At 41.9% G+C, this 24,029-nt stretch overlaps 4 protein-coding genes across 7 annotated transcripts; all 4 read left to right on the top strand.

Annotated features, from left to right (window-relative positions):
• On the top strand, positions 1–1,115 carry LOC108638290 (keratin-associated protein 4-9). The gene has a single exon (XM_018065076.1). It carries the CDS (start codon positions 65–67, stop codon positions 704–706), a length of 642 nt encoding a protein of 213 aa, XP_017920565.1. The 5' UTR covers positions 1–64; the 3' UTR covers positions 707–1,115.
• Positions 28–18,105, top strand: LOC106503204 (keratin-associated protein 4-9-like). Of its 3 annotated transcripts, none has more exons than XM_018065067.1 (2): positions 28–67; positions 17,071–18,105. In XM_018065067.1, the coding sequence occupies exons 1-2, from the start codon at positions 65–67 to the stop codon at positions 17,707–17,709; spliced, it is 642 nt and encodes a 213-aa protein (XP_017920556.1). In that variant the 5' UTR covers positions 28–64; the 3' UTR covers positions 17,710–18,105. The 3 variants fall into 3 exon arrangements, with proteins under 3 accessions (XP_017920556.1, XP_017920554.1, XP_017920555.1); XM_018065065.1 differs by lacking the exon at positions 28–67 and adding an exon at positions 7,508–7,545; XM_018065066.1 differs by lacking the exon at positions 28–67 and having other exon boundaries at positions 16,996–18,105.
• On the top strand, positions 7,480–8,470 carry LOC102171368 (keratin-associated protein 4-9-like). The gene has a single exon (XM_018065068.1). It carries the CDS (start codon positions 7,543–7,545, stop codon positions 8,182–8,184), a length of 642 nt encoding a protein of 213 aa, XP_017920557.1. The 5' UTR covers positions 7,480–7,542; the 3' UTR covers positions 8,185–8,470.
• On the top strand, positions 17,028–24,028 carry LOC108638288 (keratin-associated protein 4-9-like). 2 transcript variants are annotated; one of them, XM_018065072.1, is made up of 2 exons: positions 17,028–17,070; positions 22,996–24,028. In XM_018065072.1, exons 1-2 carry the CDS (start codon positions 17,068–17,070, stop codon positions 23,632–23,634), a joined length of 642 nt encoding a protein of 213 aa, XP_017920561.1. In that variant the 5' UTR covers positions 17,028–17,067; the 3' UTR covers positions 23,635–24,028. The 2 variants fall into 2 exon arrangements, with proteins under 2 accessions (XP_017920561.1, XP_017920560.1); XM_018065071.1 differs by lacking the exon at positions 17,028–17,070 and having other exon boundaries at positions 22,924–24,028.

Genomic DNA, 24,029 nt, shown 5'->3' with positions numbered 1-24,029 from the left:
AACTTCCAAATTTGAGAAACTCACTCTTCTAGAAACTCACCCAGAACCTCCACCCTCTGACACCATGGTCAGCTCCTGTTGTGGCTCCGTCTGCTCTGACCAGAGCTGTGGCCGAAGTCTCTGCCAGGAGACCTGCTGTCGCCCCAGCTGCTGCCAGACCACCTGCTGCAGGACCACCTGCTACCGCCCCAGCTGTGGTGTGTCCAGCTGCTGCCACCCCGTCTGCTGCCAGCCCACCTGCCCTCGCCCCACCTGCTGCATCTCTAGCTGCTCCCGCCCCTCCTGCTGTGTTTCCAGCTGTGGTTCCAGCTGCTACAGACCAACCAGCTGCATCTCCAGCTGCTGCAGGCCCCAGTGCTGCCAGCCTGTGTGCTGCCAGCCCACCTGCTCTCCCCCCACCTGCTGCATCTCTAGCTGCTACTGCCCCTCCAGCTGTGGCTCCAGCTGTGGCTCCAGCTGCTGCAGGCCTACCTGCTGCATCTCCAGCTGCAGGCCCCGGTGTTGCCAGTCTGTGTGCTGTCAGCCCAGCTGCCCCCGCATCTCCAGCTGCTGCCACCCCTCTTGCTGTGGCTCCAGCTGCTGCCGCCCGAGCTGCTGCCTGAGCCCAGTGTGTGGCCGGGTCTCCTGCCACACCACTTGCTATCGCCCCACCTGTGTCATCTCCACCTGCCCGTGCCCCGTGTGCTGTCCCTCCTCTTGCTGCTGAGCCACCTCTCTGAACCCACTCTCTCCTCTTTATCCATCTTATCACAGAAGCAGACTCCATGCATCACACAGACACCAGAGGAGAGGCCATTCCCATAGTTTGTGTGTCCACATCCTGGCCTCAGGCCAGACTCTCTCCTTTGTTGGCCTTTTCCTTACTAGCAAATGAAACTAAGTGGTATTTATAGAAATAAATTAGCAGAGTTGCCCCAGTTCTATACTTGACCTTTTGATTTGGGGGTATTGGGTCTTCCAGTCTCAAACATGAAAATTCCCACAGGGCCTATAGGGGCCCTGGTGTCACAGCCTCAGATTTGAAAGTCTGGGGGCTACATCCTATAATGCTTTTACAGTGATATTTTTGTATCTTGTTTCTTCTTCTGAATAAAGATCCACTTTCCTGGCCCATACAATGTTCTTGTGTTTGCTGCTTTATAATGATTGTCCTCTTTTCCTGGGAAATGGTATTCAACATATTAATATAACTTTATCAGGCTCACCAATTTCTGCTCTCACCTGTAGGACAAATCCAACATGCAGTGACATAGAAGAAAACAAACAAACCCAGAAATAACACAATATGTAACACAATGTCTCCAAGAGAATTGAAAAATAATAATTTCTTTAAAAAATTCAGGACATGGAAACAACCTAGAGGTCCATCAGCAGATGAATGGATATGAAAGCTGTGGTACATATACACAATGGAGTATTACTCAGCCGTTAAAAAGAATACATTTGAATCAGTTCTGATGAGATGGATGAAACTGGAGCCGATTATACAGAGTGAAGTAAGCCAGAAAGAAAAACACCAATACAGTATACTAACACATATATATGGAATTTAGGAAGATGGCAATGACGACCCTGTATGCAAGACAGCAAAAGAGACACAGATGTGTAGAGCGGACTTTTGGACTCAGAGGGAGAGGGAGAGGGTGGGATGATCTGGGAGAATGGCATTGTAACATGTATACTATCATGTAAGAATCAAATCGCCAGTTTATGTCTGACACAGGATACAGCATGCTTGGGGCTGGTGCATGGGGATGACCCAGAGAGATGTTATGGGGAGGGAGGTGGGAGGGGGGTTCATGTTTGGGAATGCATGTACACCCATGGTGGATTCATGTCAATGTATGGCAAAACCAATACAGTATTGTAAAGTAAAATAAAGTAAAAATAAAAATAAAAAAAAAAAACTTAAGGTTATGGAGGAGAAGGATTATACCCCATAGCAAACTTTTCTTAAATATTTTTAAAGCATGTGCTGTATGCCCAGTTGTGTCCAACTCTTTTCGACCCCGTGGACTGTAGCCCTCCAGGCTCCTCTGTCCATGGGATTCTCCAGGCAAGAATGCTGGAGTGGGTTTCCATTTCCTTCTCCATTTTAAAGCATATATTTCCCTAAAATTCCACTCCTCTCTTAGTTGCCTCATCCCTCCATTTTTCTTGCTTCTTTCCTTTATTTTCCTTCCCTCTCTCCAAATACACTGCTCTGCCCTTGCTCTTCTCCTTGGAAAACCAGTGTCCTCCCTTGGGTTTATCTATCCCACATGTAACCCAATTTATTACACTCTTAGACTTCTTATTTCCTCTCCATCCACTGATAACAAAATAATTGTTTTGGGCAAATCAACCTTCCTGAGAAGCTGAGGGCTAACAGAATACTGAAAATATTCAAATTTTAGTATTTTCTTATCTTAATGATTTTTCTAGGATGTGTATTTGACAGCATGGGTCTGAGGTACCTTGTCAACATATCCTATGAGAAATGCGGAAACTAGTAGGGAACCCAATTAAAGGACCAATTTTGATCTTAGGTTAACTCAGAACCCTCCCAAATTCCTATGAAGTCTATCCTAGGAAAAAAAGGATAAAAAGAAATTCCTGACGAATTTATGCTAGTGAAAGTAGGAGAGATATATAGAAAGCTTTGTATATGCATATTCTAAGAGTTATAGTGTAAATAAGTAATTCAATGGTAATGAACCATGAATGAGTTTGACTTCCATAAATTCTACACATAAATAATAATGAGGTAATACTTTAAGTTGTATGGGGCATTATTGCTCACTCTTTCTCAAAGCACAGAATTCCGAATGGATCTGAGATGGTAGATGAGAATTGGTTGCACCTTCTCATGGTCTCAGCATAGGAAAAATTTTTTGTTTTATTTTTCTCTGGAGTGAGGGGCTCTTTCAGTACTTTTCTTCACAATAAAGAAAGATTTACTTATTTAATTATTTTTGTTAATTAATTTTTAATTAGAGGACAATTGCTTTATAATATTGTGTTGGTTTCTGCCATATGCTAAGTCACTTCAGTCGTGTCCAACTCTGTGCAACCCCATAGACGCCAGCCCACCAGGCTCCCCCATCCCTGGGATTCTCCAGGCAAGAGCACTGGAGTGGGTTGCCATTTCCTTCTCCAATACATGAGAGTGAAAAGTGAAAGTGAAGTCGCTCAGTTGTGCCCGACTCCTAGCGACCCCATGGACTGCAGCCCACCAGGCTCCTCCATCCATGGGATTTTCCAGGCAAGAGTACTGGAGTGGGGTGCCATTGCCTTCTCCTACATCAATATAAATCAGCCATAGGTATACATATGTCTCATCCCTGATGAATTCTCCTCCCAGAAACAGAATATGTGAAGAATTGGAAAGAAAATAAACCAATAAATCTATCATTCTTTGCAAATAATGTGATTATCTTCATGGAAAACGCAGTAGACTTTCACAGACCAGGAGCTGGTATGTGTATTAGTTACCTAATGTTGGTTAACAAGTTACCCCCCCAAAACACATTTATTAGCTCCTTGACTTTCTGAGGGTTAGAAATCTGGAAGTGGCATGTCAAGATCTCTCATGAGGTTGCAGGCAAGTGGTTGGCCAGGACTGCACTCTTATGAAGAGAGGGAAATCCACTTCCAAGCTCACTCACATGGCTATTGGCAGGAGGACTCAGTTCTTCACTACATGGACTGATCACTCAAGGTAGCTGTCTTCCTTCAGAGTGGGCAACCTGAGAAGGATCAAGAAACAGAAAGAAAACCCAAATCTTACAATAGCCTAGTCTGCAAAGCCCTATGTCCTCATTGCTGCTGTATTCCACTCATTTGAAGTGAATCACTATGTCCAGCTTACACTCAATAGGAAGACATTACACAGGACATGAGTCAGAGAAGGTGGGGTCCTTTAGAGTCATCTCAGTGTCCTTCTGCCACAGTCTGCAAGGGAGGCACTTACAAATCTAAAATGCAAACCCTGTATGCGAGACAGCAAAAGAAACACAGATGGATAGAACAGTCTTTTGGACTCTGCAGGAGAGGGAGAAGGTGGGATGATTTGGGAGAACGGCATTGAAACATGTATAATATCATATAAGAAATGAATCGCCAGTCTAGGTTCGATGCAGGATACAGGATGCTTGGGGCTGGTGCACTGGGATGACCCAGAGGGATGGTACGGGGAGGGGGGTGGGAGGGGGGGTTCAGGATGGGGAACATGTGTATACCCATGGTGGATTCATGTTGATGTATGGCAAAACCAATACAATATTGTAAAGTAGCCTCCAATTAAAATAAATAAATTTAAATTAAAAAATAATCTAAAACGATTTCTAATGCCATGGACCATTAGGTGTTTTCTTGAGTCATAAGAAGTTAGATGTCTAAAGAGAGGATACATATGGCCCAAGCTAATGGAAAACATCAACATTTGTAAGTTGAAAGAGGAGCAACAGCAACCACAAGAGAATGGAAAGGGATAAACAGAGAGGTAAAAAGACAACTAGTAGACTGCAGGGTCCAAAAGAGAGGCTTCTTGCGAAATTAAAAGACAAAATGTAACTTCCAGCTATGACAAAGAAGATATAAGACCAAACCTCTCGATGAGAATGGCTGTGAGAAACGGATAAAGTTAAGAAAATAGTCATGTACAGTTGTAAGAGCTGGATCATAAAGAAGGCTGAGGGCCGAAGAATTGATACTTTTGAATTCTGGTGCTGGAGAAGACTCTTGAATTTCCCTTGGGCTGCAAGGAGATCAAACCAGTCAATCCTAAAGGAAATCAGTCCTGAATATTCATTGGAAGGACTGATGCTGAAGCTGAAGCTCCAATACTTTGGCCACCTGATGCAAAGAGCTGACTCACTGGAAAAGAGCCTGGTGTTGGGAAAGACTGAAGGCAAAAGGAGAAGAGGGCAGCAAAGGATGAGACAGTTAGATAGCATCACCGAGTCAATGGACATGAATTTGAGCAAGCTCTAGGTGATGGTGGGGGATAGAGGAGCCTGGCACGCTGCAGTCCATGGGGTCACAAAGAGAGGGGTGGGGTATGACTTAGTAACTGAACAACAACAATTCTTTGGGAGTTGACTTATGCAGGTAGTATTGAGAACCCACAGTCCAAAGAAGAAAATTTAATCTGTTCCAGGTAGAAGATAAAAAAATCACCTCAAGCCTCTACATCTTTTTATATATGTTTGGCATTCAATAAAAATATAAGAATCAAAGGACCAAATTATTAAAAACAAGGAAAAGACAAGAGAAATGGACTCAAGGATTTTTTGTGGGGAATATTTTGTAACATTTTCCCTTTTGGGTAACTCATGAAGTCTGTGTGTAGTCTTAGAAGCTTATTTCTATTCACAGTTAATGTTATTTTGTTTTTTAAGGGATTAATTCTCTGTGCTATAATTTCTGCTCTTGTCTCTTTTGTCCTTTTTCCAAGGATATTCACTATTTTGTTAGAGTTTCTCAACTTGAAATTCCTCCCCTATTCATTTAGTGTGAATTGGAAAGCTTGGTGATACTGCTGTGGTTTGGATGTCCACAGGCACTTTGATTACCACTTACAATTCCTAGTGGGGAGATAAGGTTTTCTTGTCCCCATCTTACTAGGTTCCCCTTTAAGAATGCAAACTATGGATAGAACTCTCCCTTTCCAGACCTTGTCTTGTGAAAGTTTGAAGTCATTTCTTGCACCTACCTGGGTTTCAACTACCAGCCTCCCATTTTGAAAGCTTATAACTAGATACCAAACCTTAACAATCCTGGACATAAGCTATCATATGCAGTTGACAGTCTCTTTTTCTTTCTGGAAAATGAGAATTTTTACTTCCCTTTAAGTTTGGCTATGCAATGGAAATATTTAAAAAATATTTCTCAAGCATTTCCATTTGCTTGATCTAGAAGGTGGGTCTGTTAGCATCAACTTGATCTGCCATGTTGTTAAAAGTCCTATATTTTCAGGGACCCAAGAAGATAAAAAAAATATGACATTCGTTAGAAATACAAGAAAGGCTTCTTATAGTAGAAGCCCGTATTAAGTAAGATTTATCATATACTTTAATATTTCCTTCCAAAGACACAAACTACTTCCTCTTAATATACTAACACTGCAGGAAAAGACTTTTAATCTTAATTCGTTTAAATATTTTTTTACTTTTTATTTTTTTTTCACATACCTCTGTTTATTTGCTATCATTTAAATAGGCACTTGCTTATTTACCAGGGATGTTGGATTATTTTGTCATATTTTCTTTTTCTTTTAATTAATTTATTTATTTTAGTTGGATGCCAATTACTTTCCAATATTGTGGTGATTTTTGCCATACATTGGCATGATTCAGTCATGCGTGTATATGTGTCCCCCATCCCAAACCCCTTAACACCTCCCTCCCCAAAACGCAAATTGAAACCACAATGAGGTACCGTCTCACGCCAGCTAGAATGGCTGTTATCAAAAAAATCTACTTTTTATTTTTAAAAGTATTTCAAATTTACAGAATAGTTCAAAGAGTAATGCAAAGAACTTCTTTATACCATATAGTTTTTACCTATATTCAAAACCATGCCACATTTTTTTCCTGTCAGAGATGGATGTAGGTAGGTAGGTAGGTAGGTAGATGACAGGTAGATATAGATAGACAGATAGATTATGATATGATTTAGATAAAGATAGACTTAGAGTTAGGATCAGGGCTACATGAATCAAATTTTACTATGAGGATGGAGACGGTGATTGTTAACTCCCTTTTTATTTCTGTATTTATTAGTTGACATTCTACTGTCATGGATAACTTTCTCTTATGTTTCTACACAATGGGCCTCAGTATCGACTCATGGATTTCTATTTAATGGGTTAAAATTCTTTACTGCCATTTATTCATTGTATTGTTCAAGTTGCTCCTTATTGGGTCAGTGAGAGTCCCTTCAAGGTGGCTCCAAATACTTTTTAATACTTAAAAAAAATGAGTCATTGGTAACAGCTTCAAATTGGATACAGGAAGTAGTACCTGACACATCCTTTGAAGCACCAGAGGCAGTCCAATATCTAGTTAGCATTCATGACTCACAGATTGGATCTGTCTTCCTCATGGCATACAGGTAACTCACAAGGATGACCATTTTTCTCTCTATTTGCCTACAATAATTCTGCTTCTCTTTTGACATCAAAAGCGATCTTGGCATCATGAGGACAATCCATCCAAACAACATCGTGGAGTCATACACAGATCACAGGTAAATTCCAGTGATGGAGTCCACGACAAACAGGGAAATAGTAAAAGCAATTCTGTAAGAAAGACTGGAGTGGAAAATTTTAACACACTGGGAAAAGGAAATCTTATTTTCCTTCATTTTAAAATAGTTAACCAGAAAAACACGATGATCTAACATAATGACTAACGTTTCTTTAGGAAAATGAACTAGGAAACAGTCTAGGACATGAACACAGCAGTCTCAGTAGGGTATAAAAGAGGACAAGCAGCAGAGATACTTCAGATCGCTAAGTTCACTCTCCTATTAACATCAGAACCTCCACCTTCTGACACCATGGTCAGCTCCTGTTGTGGCTCCGTCTGCTCTGACCAGAGCTGTGGCCGAAGTCTCTGCCAGGAGACCTGCTGCCGCCCCAGCTGTTGCCAGACCACCTGCTGTAGGACCACCTGCTATCGCCCCAGCTGTGGTGTGTCCAGCTGCTGCCGCCCCATCTGCTGCCAGCCCACCTGCCCTCGCCCCACCTGCTGCATCTCTAGCTGCTCCCGCCCCTCCTGCTGTGTTTCCAGCTGTGGTTCCAGCTGCTACAGGCCTACCGGCTGCATCTCCAGCTGCTACAGGCCCCAGTGCTGCCAGCCTGTGTGCTGCCAGCCCACCTGCCCTCGCCCCACCTGTTGCCTCTCTAGCTGCTACCGCCCCTCCAGCTGTGGGTCCAGCTGTGGCTCCAGCTGCTGCAGGCCTACCTGCTGCATCTCCAGCTGCAGGCCCCAGTGCTGCCAGCCTGTGTGCTGCCAGCCCACCTGCCCCCGCATCTCCAGCTGCTGCCGCCCCTCTTGCTGTGGCTCCAGCTGCTGCCGCCCGAGCTGCTGCCTGCGCCCAGTGTGTGGCCGGGTCTCCTGCCACACCACTTGCTATCGCCCCACCTGTGTCATCTCCACCTGCCCTCGCCCCGTGTGCTGTCCCTCCTCTTGCTGCTGAGCCCGCTGCCCTGTGACCACTGTCTCCGTTTACCCCTGTCCCCATAGATGCAGACCCTCCTTTGGGGTTGATGTTGCTCAGCTAAACAGGACTTCATAATTCCAGTGAGAAACCAGACCTGCTGTCGAAGGAGATGGATATGGCATGGAGAATTTCTCCAGTAACAGATTTTCCCCTTTCACCTGAGAATTGGTAAACTCATTCTAACTTCTTTTCCTAAGACTTTTTTGTAACCTGATCTATTTCTGTACCAAAATAAAGTGACGCTTTCTGTATTAAAAATTCATTGTGATTTTTTCTCCTTTAAGATTTTGTCTTTGGTTGCTAGACAGGTGTATTTGAACTGCACCTGCAGGACACATAGCAGGCACATAGCAGGGCCTCGCCACTTCTCAGTGAGAAGTTCCATTATTCACTGTCTAATTCTTTCCTAGGTGCCTGCTAATTTCATGAGCATATCAGCTAACACTATAAATCCTAGCTCTAGGAAAAGAACAAAAGAGTGAAGAGTAGTTTGGAGAACTTCTTGTATGTAAAAGCAGAAAGAACACAGTATATGGTTCAGGCACCACATCAGCTATGACAGCTACACAATGTGCTACTGAACACAGTCTGCGAGTTTATATTCAGACTTGCACTCAATGCGATAGGTGTCATCCACACAGCAAACCAAGTGCGCACCGATTCCCCCCTATTCACAATAGGACCTCAGTTGTGATTTTTTTTTTTTTTATTGAAGGAAGTTTCAAATCCACACGCACTCAAAGGACAGATAGGTGACCTAGACAAGTGAAGCAGGTCTTTGATAAGACAGCATGTTTGGTGGAAACTGGCAAACTGCCGTCTACATGACTACATCTGAGAGTAGCATTGAGCTTCTGTCCACTGTTTCTGTAGGAAAATGGGAGCCAATATTTTCACTGAAAAGTTTGTCTGCTTTCAGTGGTTCCTTCCAAATGTCATTCTCTTCTTTCGTTCATTATTGAATATTTATTAAATGTGAGACCCTGTTAAAGGCACTGAAGTATCTGGGGAGAACAACACAGAACGAACAGACTCTCTGCACTAATGGAGTGACATTGAGGTGGGCTTTCTCAGCAAAAATCCCTGTTTGATGTGTTTCCTTGTAAATATTTTTTCTATACATTCATCCACTCAAATTTATGCATAGTTATTTTCTCTATGCTTTTACTTATACAAATAAGATGAGCTTTGGAGCCATTCTTTAGATGCAAGTATTAGTGTTACAAATGGGGACAGAGTCCCCTTTTAAAAGGTTTTCTGAAAGTAGAGAATCAACTGACAGTACCCTATAAATTGGGCTCATAGAATATTATATAAAGATATTTATATAAAGGCAGTTGTCAGTGCAAAATACATACTTTCCTAAATATTAAAAGACATACTAAGAGAGAAAGAAAATAAAACAAATAAAGAAAGATTATATATAAAGATACAGAGATACATGTGTTAATATATACATTAAATATATATATATATAATTCACCATACATTATACATCACCATTCGTCATATATTTTGTTGTTGTTCAGTTGCTACGCTGCATTTGACGCTTTGTGTCCCCATGGACTCAGCACTCCAGGCTCCCCTGTCCTTCACTATTTCCGGGGCTCTGGTCAAATTCATGCCCATTGACTCAGTGATGTTATCTAAACATTTCATCCTCTGCCACCCTCTTCTCCTTTTCCCTTCAATATTTCCCAGCATCAGATGACTCTTTTCCAATGAGTCAGCTTTTCTCAATCAGTGGCCAAAGGATGGGAACTTCAATTTCAGCATAAGTCCGTCCAGTGAATATTCAGGATTGATTATCTTTAGGATTGACTGGTTGAATCTCCTTGCAGTTCAAGGGACTCTCAAGAGTCTTCTCCAGCACCACAATTCAAAAGCATTAATTCTTCGGTGCTCAGCCCTCTTTATGGTCCAACTTTCACACATTGAAAAAATCATAGTTTTCACTATATGGACCTCTGTCAGCAACGTTATGGCTCTACTATCTATTAATAATACACTCTCTAGGTTTGTCATAATTTTCCTTCCAAGAAGCAAGCATCTTTCCACAGTGATACTGGAGCCCAGGAAAATAAAAGCTGTGACTGTTCCACTTTCCCCTCTTCTATTAGACATGAAGTTATGGGACAAAATGCCATGATCTTGGTTTTTATAATGTTGAGTTTTAAGTCAGCTTTTTCACTCTCCTCTTTCACCTTCATCAAGAGGCTCTTTAGTTGCTTTCATCTTCTGTCATTAGAGTGGTATCATCTGTATATCTGAGGTTGTTGTTATTTCTCCCTGCAATCTTGATTCCAGCCTGTGATTCATCCAGCCTGGCAATTTGCATGATGTACTCTGCGTATAAGTTATATAAGCAGAGTGACAATATACAGCCTTGATGTACTCTTTTCCTGATTTTGAACTAGTCTGTTGTTCCATGCCCAGTTCTAATTGTTGCTTCCTGACCCTCATACAGGTTTCTCCAGAGATAGGTAATGTGGTATGTTTTTCTCATCTCTTAAAATATTTTCAACAGTTTATTGTGATCCACACAAAGGCTTTAGCATAGTCAATGTAGCAAGAAGTAGATGCTTTTCTGGAATTCCCTTGCCTTTTCTCTGATCCACAAATGTTGGCAATTTGATGTCTGGCTCCCCTGCCTTTTCTAAATCCAGCTTGTATATCTGGAAGTTCTGAGTTCACTAACTGCTGAAGCCTAGCTTGCAGGATTTTGAGCATAATCTTGCTAGCATGTGAAATGAACACAATTGTACAGTAGCTGGAAGATTCTTTGGTATTGCCTTTCTTTAGGGTTGGAATGAAAATGGAACTTTTCCAGTCCTGAGGCCACTGCTTTTTTCAAATTTGCTGGCATATTAAGTGCAGCACTTTAACAGCATCATCTTTTAGGATTTGAAATAGCTCAGTTGAAATTCCATCACCTCCACTAGTTTTATTCATAGTAAATATTCTTAAGGCCCACTTGACTTCACATTCCAGGAGGTCTGACTCTAAGTGAGTGACCAAACCATCATGGTTATCTGTGTCATTAAGACTGTTTATATACAGTTCTGTGTTTTCTTGCCACCTCTTCCTGAATCTCCTCTGCTTCTGTTAGGTCCTTACTGTTTCTGTCTTGATCATGTCCATCCTTGCATGAAATGTTTCCTTGATATCTCCAGTTTTCTTGAAGAGATCTCTAGTCTCTCTCCTTCTATTGGTTTTGTGTGTTTTCTGCAATGTTCACTTAAGAAGACCTTCTCATCTCTCTTTGCTATTCTCTGGAACTCTGCACTCAGTTGGGTATATCTTTCCCTTTCTCCCTTGCCTTTTACTTCTCTTCCTTCCTCAGCTATTTGCAAAGCCTCCTCAGACTACCATTTTGCCTTCTTGCATTTCTTTTTCTTTGGGATGGTTTTGGTCATTGCATCCTGTACAGTGTTACAAACCTCATTTCACAGTTCTTCAGGCACTCTGTCTACTGGATCTAATCTCGTGAATCTATTCATCACCTCCACTGTATAACCATAATGGATTTGATTTAGATCATTCCTGAATGGCCTAGAGGTTTCCCCTACTTTCTTCCATTTAAGCTTGAATTTTGCAATCAGGAGCTGATGATCTGAGCCACAGTCAGGCTCCAGGTCTTGTTTTTGCTGACTGTGTAGAACTTGCTGCAAAGAATATAATCAATCGGATTTTGGTAGTGACCGTTCGATGACGTCCACGTGTAGAGTCATCTCTTGGGTTGTTGAAAAAGGGTGTTTGCTATGACCAGCGTGTTACGTGTTCTCTTGACAAAACCCTGTTAGCCTTTGCCCTTCTTCATTTTCTACTCCAAGGTCAAACTTACTCCAGGTATCTCTTGACTTTCTACTTTTGCATTCCAATCCCTTGCAATGAAAAGGACATCTTTTATTTGTTTATTTCCTTTTTGGTGTCAGTTCTAAAAGGTCTTATAGGTCTTCATAGAAAGAGTCAACTTCAGCTTCTTTGGCATCAGTGGTTGGGGCAAAGCCTTGGATGGTTTGCTTGGAAATGAACAAAGACCACTCTGTCATTTTTGAGATCACACCCAGGTACTGCATTTCAGACACTTTTGTTGACTATGAGGGCTACTCCATTTCTTCAAAGGGATTCTTGCCCACAGGAGTACATATGATGGTCATCTGAATTAAATTCACCCATTCCCCGTCCATTTTAGTTCACTCACTGATTCCTAAGATGTGGATGTTCACTCTTGCCATCTCCTGCCTGATCACATTCAATTTCTCTTGATTCATGGACCTAACATTCCAGGTTCCTATGCACATTGCTCTTTACAGCATCAGACTTTACTTTCACCACTAGTCACATCCACAACTGAGTGTCATTTCCACTTTGGTCCAGCTGCTCATCTTTCTGGAGCTATTAGTGATTGCCCTCTGCTCTTCCCCAGTAGCATATTGGATACCTTCCCACCTGGGGTCTTAATTCCAGTGTCATATCTTTTTGCCTTTTCATACTATTTGTGGGGTTCTTCTCAAAACAAGAATAATGGAGTGGTTTGCCATTTCCTCCCCTGGCAGGCCATATTTTGTCAGAACTCTTCACTATGGCCTGTCTATCTTGGGTGGCCCTGCATGACATGGCTCATAGCTTCATTGAGTTATGCAAGCCCCTTCACCATGACAAGGCTGTGACCCATGAAGATATCAGTATATTTTATATATATTATACATTATATGTTACTGTATATATTATGTATATAGTAAAAACTACTTGATTAAAGCCAACAAATTGATCAATTGATGATACCAACCCATGTAACAGTCTAAATAAGCCACATTATGTCCAGAGAATGGGCTACTTTGTGGCTGAGAATGGAATGAAGAATATCTGAACATACTACTATAAAGTAATCTCTGGGATAAATTGTTAAATGAGAAAAAGCAACTTGGAGTTAAGTGTGTATATTATATAACCATTTAACTAAGAAACAAAGGAGCTACAGATATGCAAAACTGTTTTTGAAATAGCATAAGAAGGAGAGTTTTAAATTATAAAAATGACTATCTATGGGGAGCAAGGGAATGCATAGAGGGATTTGGAATAACTTCCTTGGATAAGGCTCGCTTTGTAGAATTTACTTTAGAGCCGCACATACTTTTTGTAATTACACAAACAAATTTAGAAAGTGATTCCTAGAAATGCAAAGAAAACACTGGTGATGTGCTCCATTCCCTGCATGTTGATGATGATATATGGTCCAAGCGTTCACCTCAGGTAGTTACCGGCCAGCTGGACACAGACATTTAGGTATAGTTTGATGTGCGAAATTCTAGTGTTGCAAATGTAATCAAGTAGAATGGAGGAGCAGATGATTTTTCTTTAAGTGTGTCAAGGAAAACCATAAGAAGAGACTTCTAAGCTGGAACTCAAAGGGAAAATAAAAAGTACTGAGTTGTTATAGGAAAAGGAACATTCTAAGGAGATATAACAGCATGATCAAAGGTGTGGAATTAGTGCTATGTATACTCCATAGACTGGCTTCCACAGTGGCTCAGCTGGTAGAGAAACTGCCAGCCAGTGCAGGAGACACAAGAGAGGTAGCTCAGTCCCTGATCAGGAAGACCCCCTGGAGAAGGCAATGGCGCCCCACTCCAGTACTCTTGCCTGAAGGATCCAATGGACGGAGGAGCCTGGTAGGCTGTAGCCCATGGGATCGCGAAGAGTCAGACACGACTGAGTGACTTCCCTTTCACTTTTCATTTTCATGCATTGGAGAAGGAAATGGCAACCCACTCCAGTGTTCTTGCCTGAAGGATCCCATGAACACAGGAGCCTGGTGGGCTACAGCCATGGGGTCACAAAGAGCTGGACAAGCCTGAGCATTCATGCACACATACACATACTTCATAGATGATTAATATTATAGGATTTGCAACCTTCATTCATTCTTATGTGGACTCATAGAGAATACCAAGTACCTCATGGCGTCTTTGAGAAGAAAAATCAAGATAATAATTGCAAAACATTCAGCAGAATATTGGGCACATGGCAAGCACTTATAAATAGTAGCCATCTATATTCTCTCATTTTTCATTAAAAGTATGTAATGCTTGTTTTATTTATTTTTGGCATTATTCTAGCCTTTTAATAGATGAGATATTATTGGAAAGAAAGAAATAACAAATATAAAATATATAATTTTAAGGCAAAAATAATATTTTAAGATTTAATGAGGTGCCACTTCACACCAGTCAGAATGGCTGTGATCCAAAAGTCTGCAAGCAATAAATGCTGGAGAGGGTGTGGAGAAAAGGGAACCCTCCTACACTGCTGGTGGGAATGCAAACTAGTACAGCCACTATGGAGAACAGTGTGGAGATTCCTTAAAAAATTGCAAATGGAACTGCCTTATGACCCAGCAATCCCACTGCTGGGCATACACACCGAGGAAACCAGAATTGAAAGAGACACATGTACCCCAATGTTCATCGCAGCACTGTTTATAATAGCCAGGACATGGAAACAACCTAGATGTCCGTCAGCAGATGAATGGATAAGAAAGCTGTGGTACATATACACAATGGAGTATTACTCAGCCATTAAAAAGAATACATTTGAATCAGTTCTAATGAGATGGATGAAACTGGAGCCGATTATACAGAGTGAAGTAAGCCAGGAAGAAAAACACCAATACAGTATACTAACACATATATATGGAATTTAGAAAGATGGCAATGATGACCCTGTACATGAGATAGCAAAAGAGACACAGATGTGTAGAGCGGACTTTTGGACTCAGAGGGAGAGGGAGAGGGTGGGATGCTTTGGGAGAATGGCATTGAAACATGTATACTATCATGTAAGAAACGAATCGCCAGTCTATGTCTGATGCAGGATACAGGATGCTTGGGGCTGGTGCATGGGGATGACCCAGAGAGATGTTATGGGGAGGGAGGTGGGACGGAGGTTCATGTTTGGGAACTCATGTACACCTGTGGTGGATTCATGGCAATGTATGGCAAAACCAATACAGTATTGTAAAGTAAAATAAAGTAAAAAAAAAAAAAAAAAAAGAGTAATCAGAGAACTGTTTAAGCTAAGGCCAAGGATCTATAACTATTATGAAAAAGAAATATTAGTTCCAATATATTGGGTGGAAGGTTTTCCCAGGATATTTTTATTATAATATTTTATTGAAGCATAGTTGATTTACATTGTGTTAGTTTCTGTTGTACAGCAAAGTAAGCCAGTTCCACATACACTTATGAAAGTGAAAGTAAAAGTCACTCAGTTGTGTCCAACTCTTTGCGACCCCTTGGACTATACAGTCCATGAAATTCCCCAGGCCAGAATACTGGAGTGGGTAGCCATTCCCTTCACCAGGGGATCTTCCCAACCCAGGGATCGAACCCATGTCTCCTGCATTGCAGGTGGATTCTTTACCAGCTGAGCCAGTAGGGAAGACCAAGAATACTGGTGTGGGTAGCCTGTCTCTTCTCCAGCGAATCTTCCTGACCCAGGTATCAAACCAGGGTCTTCTGCATTGCAGGCAGATTCTTTATCAACTGAACCATCAGGGAAGCCCACACATACACATATATCCACTCTTTTTTAGATGCTGTTTCCTTACAGGTACTACAGAGTATTGTGTAAAGTTTCCTGTGCTATTCAGTAGGTCCTCTTTATGTTAGTTTTCTATATACAGTAGTGTATATATAACAATCCCAATTTCCCAACTTATCCTTGTTTTAAACACATAATTCTTGTTTTGGAAACTCATGCTTTGGTGTTTTGACTACTTGTCAAAATCTTGCCTTTTAACATATTTGACTGTCTGTAGGATAATGAGTTTGGAGAAGAAAATGGCAACCTACTCCAATAATCTTTTCTGGAAAATCCTATGGACAGAGGAGCCTGGAGGGCTATAGTCCAAAGGGTCACAAAGAGTTGAACATGACTGAGCGACTAAGCTTGAGCAGGAGGATAAAAAGCAAGGCTTGCCTATTTATAGCCTCTTTAACCAGAATGACTTGAATTCAAAATTTTGAAAGAGTACAAGGAAAAGATGCTTTAAATGAAACCTTCTGTATAATGCAGAATTCATTGTATATGTTGGCTTATGAAGATAGGTCAAACCCACTCGCTTTTAGCACACTATAGGGAAAAGTTCTTACCACTGAAAAGGAAAAATTAGAAGCTAACTCTTGGGGTAGTCATTACAATGAGACTGGAAGTCTTTTGTAATCCCCTGACTCTCTAATCAGCCAGGAAACACATCCTAGTCTTTTCTCATTGTACAAAAGTGTACCAATAAGCCTACCTCCCCATCACAGTCTCCCCACACTATACATAAACTCCCAACAAGAGTCTTTCTTCTTATTTCCTTATCAGCACTCTACCTGTCAGTAGCGTGCATTATTTCCACTTTGACATGAAAAGAGACAGGGCCATTCTCAAAGTAGTATCATGGAGTTATACACAAAGAAGGAGAAAACGTGACACCTAAAAACTCAGTGATAGAATATCACATGATGTTTCCAACTTAGAAGACACATTAGAGGAAGAAAAACAAAGTGGTTACACACGGTTTAACAAGATTAGAAACAATACAACAATTATAACAGTAGGAAAAGGAAATGAGGCTTTAGATATTGATGCTTAGATATTGGCATAATTAACTTCATAAACACAATTATGAACTTAGTAGTAATGTTAGTTGATTATCTAGTAGGAAAAATAACAAGGAAAAAGCATTGCTCACGGTAAGACCAGCTAAAAGCAGAGTATAAAAAGAGACAGGGGTAAGGAAACAGTCAAAAACAAGAAACCACCCTCTCGCAAGCCCACTCGTGGAACGCCACTCCTTCCATTGACACCATGGTCAGCTCCTGTTGTGGCTCCGTCTGCTCTGACCAGAGCTGCAGCCGAAGTCTCTGCCAAGAGACCTGCTGCCGCCCCAGCTGCTGCCAGACCACCTGCTGCCGGACCACCTGCTACCGCCCCAGCTGTGGTGTGTCCAGCTGCTGCCGCCCCGTCTGCTGCCAGCCCACCTGCCCTCGCCCCACCTGCTGCATCTCTAGCTGCTACCGCCCCTCCTGCTGTGTTTCCAGCTGTGGCTCCAGCTGCTACAGGCCTACCTGCTGCATCTCCAGCTGCTGCAGGCCCCAGTGCTGCCAGCCTGTGTGCTGCCAGCCCACCTGCCCTCTCCCCACCTGCGGCATCTCCAGCTGCTACCACCCCTCCAGCTGTGGCTCCAGCTGTGGCTCCAGCTGCTGCAGGCCTACCTGCTGCATCTCCAGCTGCAGGCCCCGGTGTTGCCAGTCTGTGTGCTGCCAGCCCAGCTGCCCCCGCATCTCCAGCTGCTGCCGCCCCTCTTGCTGTGGCTCCAGCTGCTGCCGCCCGAGCTGCTGCCTGCGCCCAGTGTGTGGCCGGGTCTCCTGCCACACCACTTGCTATCGCCCCACCTGTGTCATCTCCACCTGCCCCCGCCCCGTGTGCTGTCCCTCCTCTTGCTGCTGAATCTCTGCTTTGAACGTACTGCTTCCTCATTTCCTCCCTCCCCACAGTTGCAGAGCTTCTTTTTAAAATGCGGAGGGTTCAAGAGAACTGGTCTCTTGAATTTCATAAGTAAACATCAGGCATACTGAGCCCACGTTCTAACTTCTCTCCAAACTTCCCCCACTTCTAAATGTAATCACTCAGAATCTCCCAGCAAATTATTTCTCCCAACAGTCCTCCCTTTTTCTTCAGCACATCTATTTTTCATGCTTAAGGAACTTGTCTAAATCACTTGTGAGGCCACTGAATTTATCTCTCTGACATGGAAATCCAGTGAAGACTTTTTGGTGATTTTCTTATGTCTTGTTATTTCCATGAACCTAAATAAATGTCCTCCTACTGGCACTGAAAATTGAATCTGATTGTTACTCTCTTTCTTTAAGGATTTACATTTTGATCCAAAGTAATTGTATTTTGCCTGCACCTGCCAAAGAACACAAATTAATCAACTTTCAGTTCAGTTCAGTTCAGTCGCTCAGCCGTGTCCGAATCTTTGTGACACCATGGACTGCAGCACGCCAGGCCTCCCTGTCCATCACCAACTCCTGGAGTTTACCTAAACTCATGTCCACTGAGTTGGTGATGCCATCAAACCATCTCATCCTCTGTCGTCCCCTTCTCCTCCCACCCTCAATCTTTCCCAGCCTCAGAGTCTTTTCAAATGAGTCCATCTTTTTTTTTTTTTTAATTTTTTATTTATTTATTTATTTTTTAAATTTTAAAATCTTAAATTCTTACATGCGTTCCCAAACATGAACCCCATCACATCAGATGCCCCAAAGGATTGGAGTTTCAACTTCAACATCAGTCCTTCCTATGAATATTCAGGACTGATTTCCTTTAGGATGGACTACATGGATCTCCTTGCAGTCCAAGGGACTCTCAAAAGTCTTCTCCAACACCACAGTTCAAAAGCATCAGTTGTTCAGTGCTCAGCTTTCTTTATAGTCCAACTCTCACATCCATATATGACTACTGGTAAAACCATAGATTTGACTAGATGGAACTTTGTTGAGAAAGCAATTTTCTGCTTTTTAATATGCTGTCTAGGTTGGTCATAACTTTCCTTCTAAGGAGTAAGCGTCTTTTAATTTCATGGCTGCAATCACCATCTGCTGTGATTTTGGAGCCCCAAAACAATAAAATCTGCCACTGTTTCCATTGTTTCCCCATCTATTTGCCATGAAGTGATGGGACCAGATGCCATGATCTTAGTTTTCTGAACGTGGAGCTTTAAGCCAACTTTTTCATTTTCCACTTTCACTTTCATCAAGAGGCTCTTTAGTTCTTCTCCACTTTCTGCCACAAGGGTGGTATCATCTGCATATCTGAGGTTATTGATATTTTCCCGGCAATCTTGATTCCAGCTTGTGCTTCATCCAGCCCAGCGTTTCTCATGGTATACTCTGCATATAAGTTAAATAAGCAGGGTGACAATATACAGCCTTGACGTACTCCTTTTCCTATTTGGAAACAGTCTGTTGTAATACTGGAGTGGATTGCCATTCCATTCTCCAGGGATCTTTCTGCCCCAGGGATCAAACCCAGATCTCCTGCACTGCGGGCAGATTCTTTATCTCTGAGTCACCATGGAAGTCCCTACATATACAGGGGAGTTCTGCCTTATTCTGGTAGCCAGAGTTTCAGTACATTTGGTTTTCTATTATTATTCAGAATATTCAGTTTATTCTGCCTTATAGAGGGGCTACCTTCAGTGCCAAGCAGATGATATAAATGAATGAAACAGCCTGGTGACAGTTTCTAGGTATTCCTGGAGACTGTGATTTCATGTTCAAGACAAAAAAGGGACCTTTCCAGTGCAACTTCTGCTCACTTCCCTTCCCTTTCCTTCTAGAAGTGCTAATCCCAGGAACACTTCTCAATAAACATCCTGTTTGCTAATTTTTATCTCTGGGTCTGCTTGCTAGGGAACTCAAACAGTCCCGAAAAGCAATTTGTAATTCATAACAGTTAATCTAAGAGCTGGAAAGACTGATTGAAATTTATTTTTCATCTTTAGTGTATAATAAGTAGGAGCTATAAACATAGAAAACTTATGGAAATGAATCTGTAGAGAGAACTGTGAATTTTATCTAAAATACATTTATTCTTTGCTAAGGATTTTATGTCACTTATACATCAATATCTGCTTTATTTAAAAATTTAAATAACACAAAAGAATGTGTTCAGAAGTGGGTTTCCTATTATTAGTTTTTGCCAATCCCACTGAAAACCTATTTATACAAACAGAGATACATTCTTATTGAATACATTTGCATCACATTTATGTCTTTATTCACAAACCTAGCTTTAGTTGCACATTTTTTTTGTTCTGATGTTTATTCAAATATTATTTTTTGGCCTTCAGGCAATGTTACATCCCTCCAATACAAGGTAAGTATATTATTTGACAGATTTGCTTACATATTTTTTATATTTATTGTTGAGAACTGTGAATACATGTTTCCCATCAGTTTTTATGAAGAAATCTTGCTAAGTGCATAAGAAATCTATCTTTTCTAAGTCAGCCAACTTCACTGTTAAAAATAATATTCAGGTGATTCTTGGGATTTTCTAGACATATAATCATGGTGGTGAATAGCCTCCAGCCTCAGGTATGCCCCAGATTCATTCCCCAGTTACCCAGGTGGTAATCGCATTATTAAGTCAGACTTATGGGTATTCTTTCGTCCCTGCCTTGCTTTCCCACTTCCTCATGTGTACCTCCCAGAATTTCCCCCCACTCCCAAGTGAGCTACTTGGCACTCACATCTTTGTCTCAGTATCTACTTTGGGTGCAATTCAAACAACAACGATAGATGTTCAGCAAATATTTTTAGCTGATTGATACTAACTTGACGGTGGTTACTTCTCACAAAAGAGGGCTAAATTGGGATGTCTGCAAGTGAAGAGAAACAGTGTCAACATATGTGTTCACCTCTTTTCTATCATATCTGTTTCTGTGTTTATACAGCACATGTATCCATGGTGTCCTACAGGTAAGTTCCACGCTATAGATCAAATTTGAACTTCCACAAATGTGTTTTATCAGGTGACACATTGCTTGCCACATGAGCAAATGTAGTTTTCCTCAAGTGTAACTTTGTTTGGAATGTTTCTCCCACTTTTCTCAACCAGGCAAAACAGATGTATTTTTTAAAGGACCATTACATACCCTTAAGTCATCCAAAAGCCTTCATTTACTCAACAAACATTTGTCACTAATGTGCTCTGTCTCAGTGACACAATTAAATTTTATAGTTCATGCCTTCAGGGTATCTGCATCCCAGAACTGAAATGACACAAAGTAACTGTGGTACAGCAGAGTGCAAAATTCAGAGCACAATGCAGGGACAAATTGTATTTGAACAGGGTAGTTAATCAGTGGGAGGAAGCATCAGGGGAAACCTGGGGTATTGATAGAGGAATATAGTTTGCAAAGATAACGACAAAGATGAAACATTCCAGGAAGATGGAACAGCTTCAGCAAAGGCTTGCAAGCTTTATTCTCCACCTCTTCCTCAGCTGTCCTAAAACAACTTGACTTCTGTTTAGTCTTACACAAGTTTTTTTTCTTTTTTCCTAAACAGTTCTATGCTTCTTTGGCCTATTGCTTAAAGAAGTATTAAGAATATACACTGTATTATATGCTGTATTAAAGATTCAAAACAAATATAAGATATTCAGCACAATGCTTAGTGAACTCAGCATAATACCTAGTGAATTTAGCATAATGCATAGTAAATACAAATGATAAATATCATTATTCCTCAGATTTTTATTGAAGATGTATGGAACATATCCACATACTATATATGCTAATTCTACTTCAGTTAAAAATAACATATGAAGCTCAATCTGGTGCTCTATGAAATCCTAGAGGGGTGGGATGGGATTGGGGTGGAGGGCAGATCAGAGGGAGGGGACATATATATTTATGGCTGAATCATATTGTTGTACTGTAGAAAGCTACACAACCTTGTAAAGGATTTATCCTCCATTTAAAAAAAGAAGACTTAAAAAAATAATGTTGATGTATGGCAAAACCAACACAATATTGTAAAGTAATTAACCTCCAATTAAAATACATAAATTTATATTAAAAAATAACTGTCATTCTTTTGACAATGAAAGTTGAGTCCAGCTCTTTGTGATCCCATTGACTACACAGTCCATAGAATTCTCCAGGTCAGATTACTGGAATGGGTAGTCATTCCCTTCTCCAGGGGATCTTCCCAACCCAGAGATCAAACCCAGGTCTCCCACATTGCAGGTGGATTCCTTTCCAGCTGAGCTATCAGGGAAGCCCTTCTTTCAGCTATTGCCAGACTGTTTCTTACACATGTGTCTCATTTAGGTATCTACAGGAAAAAGATGAGGAGTTATCGGTCAAGTTCTCTTACTATCCAACAGAATGTCTTGGATCCATATTATTGAAGGCTTAATAACTCCAAACATGTTTGTAATTACTGAATGCTTTTGTAATGAAATATCCTGTGTACAAGTTTGACAACTAAAAGATAAATCAAAATATCCCATTCTTGTTGCCAAGCCTGGGAGACACAGTAAAAATGTGTTTCTTCTACTTAAAAGCTGTGACTATAGCTAAGTGCTTCTGACAGTAAAGCTCAAACAGACACAGAATTTGAAAACTTGTTGTGGTCTACCTATCTTCCTGACCATCAAAATGCCTACAGAGTATCACAATCATCCCTATTATTTGTGGGACAACCTCCCCACAAACATCTTTCTTTCCATATCCTTTCTAGTGCTTCACCTTATCAGCACATGTTCCCCTCACCCTTGACACCAAAATATACATGAGTCATATACGAAACTTTTTCTCTCTGATGTTCAGAGGGCAGTGACAGGAGAGAATATCACATTCAAACAAAAATGTTAGAGTTATATGACTAATGCTTTGTTAAGACATTGAACACACCAAGAGCAAAACTGACACCCACTAAGGAGAATTTGGATATGGCTTTCAATTGGACACACATGAGCAATATCAGGAAAAGGAAAAGTTTTATTTTCTCCAATTTGTAATACTGCATGATAAACACACAATTATGTAATTAAATGATCAATTTTCCTAGGAGGGTAAACAATAACAAGGAAATAATGATGTCATGATAGCAGCTCTTCAGCAGGGTATAAAGGGAGCTGTGGGCAGAGGAGACACTCAGACTCAAGAAACTCACTTTCCTGGAAACTCACCCAGAACCTCCACCCTCTGACACCATGGTCAGCTCCTGTTGTGGCTCCGTCTGCTCTGACCAGAGCTGTGGCCGAAGTCTCTGCCAAGAGACCTGCTGCCGCCCCAGCTGCTGCCAGACCACCTGCTGCAGGACCACCTGCTACCGCCCCAGCTGTGGTGTGTCCAGCTGCTGCCGCCCCATCTGCTGCCAGCCCACCTGCCCTCGCCCCACCTGCTGCATCTCTAGCTGCTCCCGCCCCTCCTGCTGTGTTTCCAGCTGTGGTTCCAGCTGCAACAGGCCTACCGGCTGCATCTCCAGCTGCTGCAGGCCCCAGTGCTGCCAGCCTGTGTGCTGCCAGCCCACCTGCCCTCGCCCCACCTGCTGCATCTCCAGCTGCTACCACCCCTCCAGCTGTGGGTCCAGCTGTGGCTCCAGCTGCTGCAGGCCTACCTGCTGCATCTCCAGCTGCAGGCCCCGGTGTTGCCAGTCTGTGTGCTGCCAGCCCAGCTGCCCCCGCATCTCCAGCTGCTGCCGCCCCTCTTGCTGTGGCTCCAGCTGCTGCCGCCCGAGCTGCTGCCTGCGCCCAGTGTGTGGCCGGGTCTCCTGCCACACCACTTGCTATCGCCCCACCTGTGTCATCTCCACCTGCCCCCGCCCCATGTGCTGTCCCTCCTCTTGCTGCTGAATCTCTGCTTTGAACATACTGCTTCCTCATTTCCTCCCTCCCCACAGTTGGAGAGCTCTTTTTAAAATGTGGAGGGTTCAAGACAACTGGTCTCTTGAATTTCATAAGCAAATACCAGACATATTGAGCCCATGTTCTAACTTCTGTCCTAGCTCCCTCTCTTCTAAATGAGATCACTCAAAATCTCACAGGAAATTACAGTCTCCCAAAAACTCCTCCCTTTTTCTTCAGCACATCTATTTTTTGTACTTAAGGAATTTGTCTCCATTACTTCTGGGGCCACTGATTTTTCTCTCTCTGACATAGAATTCCAATGAACTTTCTGAGTATTCTTTCTTATGTCTTCTTATTTCCATGAACCAAAATAAATGTCCTCCTGGAACTGAGAATTGAAT

Source organism: Capra hircus, chromosome 19, assembly GCF_001704415.2.
Source record: "Capra hircus breed San Clemente chromosome 19, ASM170441v1, whole genome shotgun sequence".
NCBI classification, from domain to species: domain Eukaryota; kingdom Metazoa; phylum Chordata; class Mammalia; order Artiodactyla; family Bovidae; genus Capra; species Capra hircus.
The sequence above is the reverse complement of the archived record's forward strand: the minus strand, read 5'-3'. Positions and strand labels throughout refer to the sequence as shown.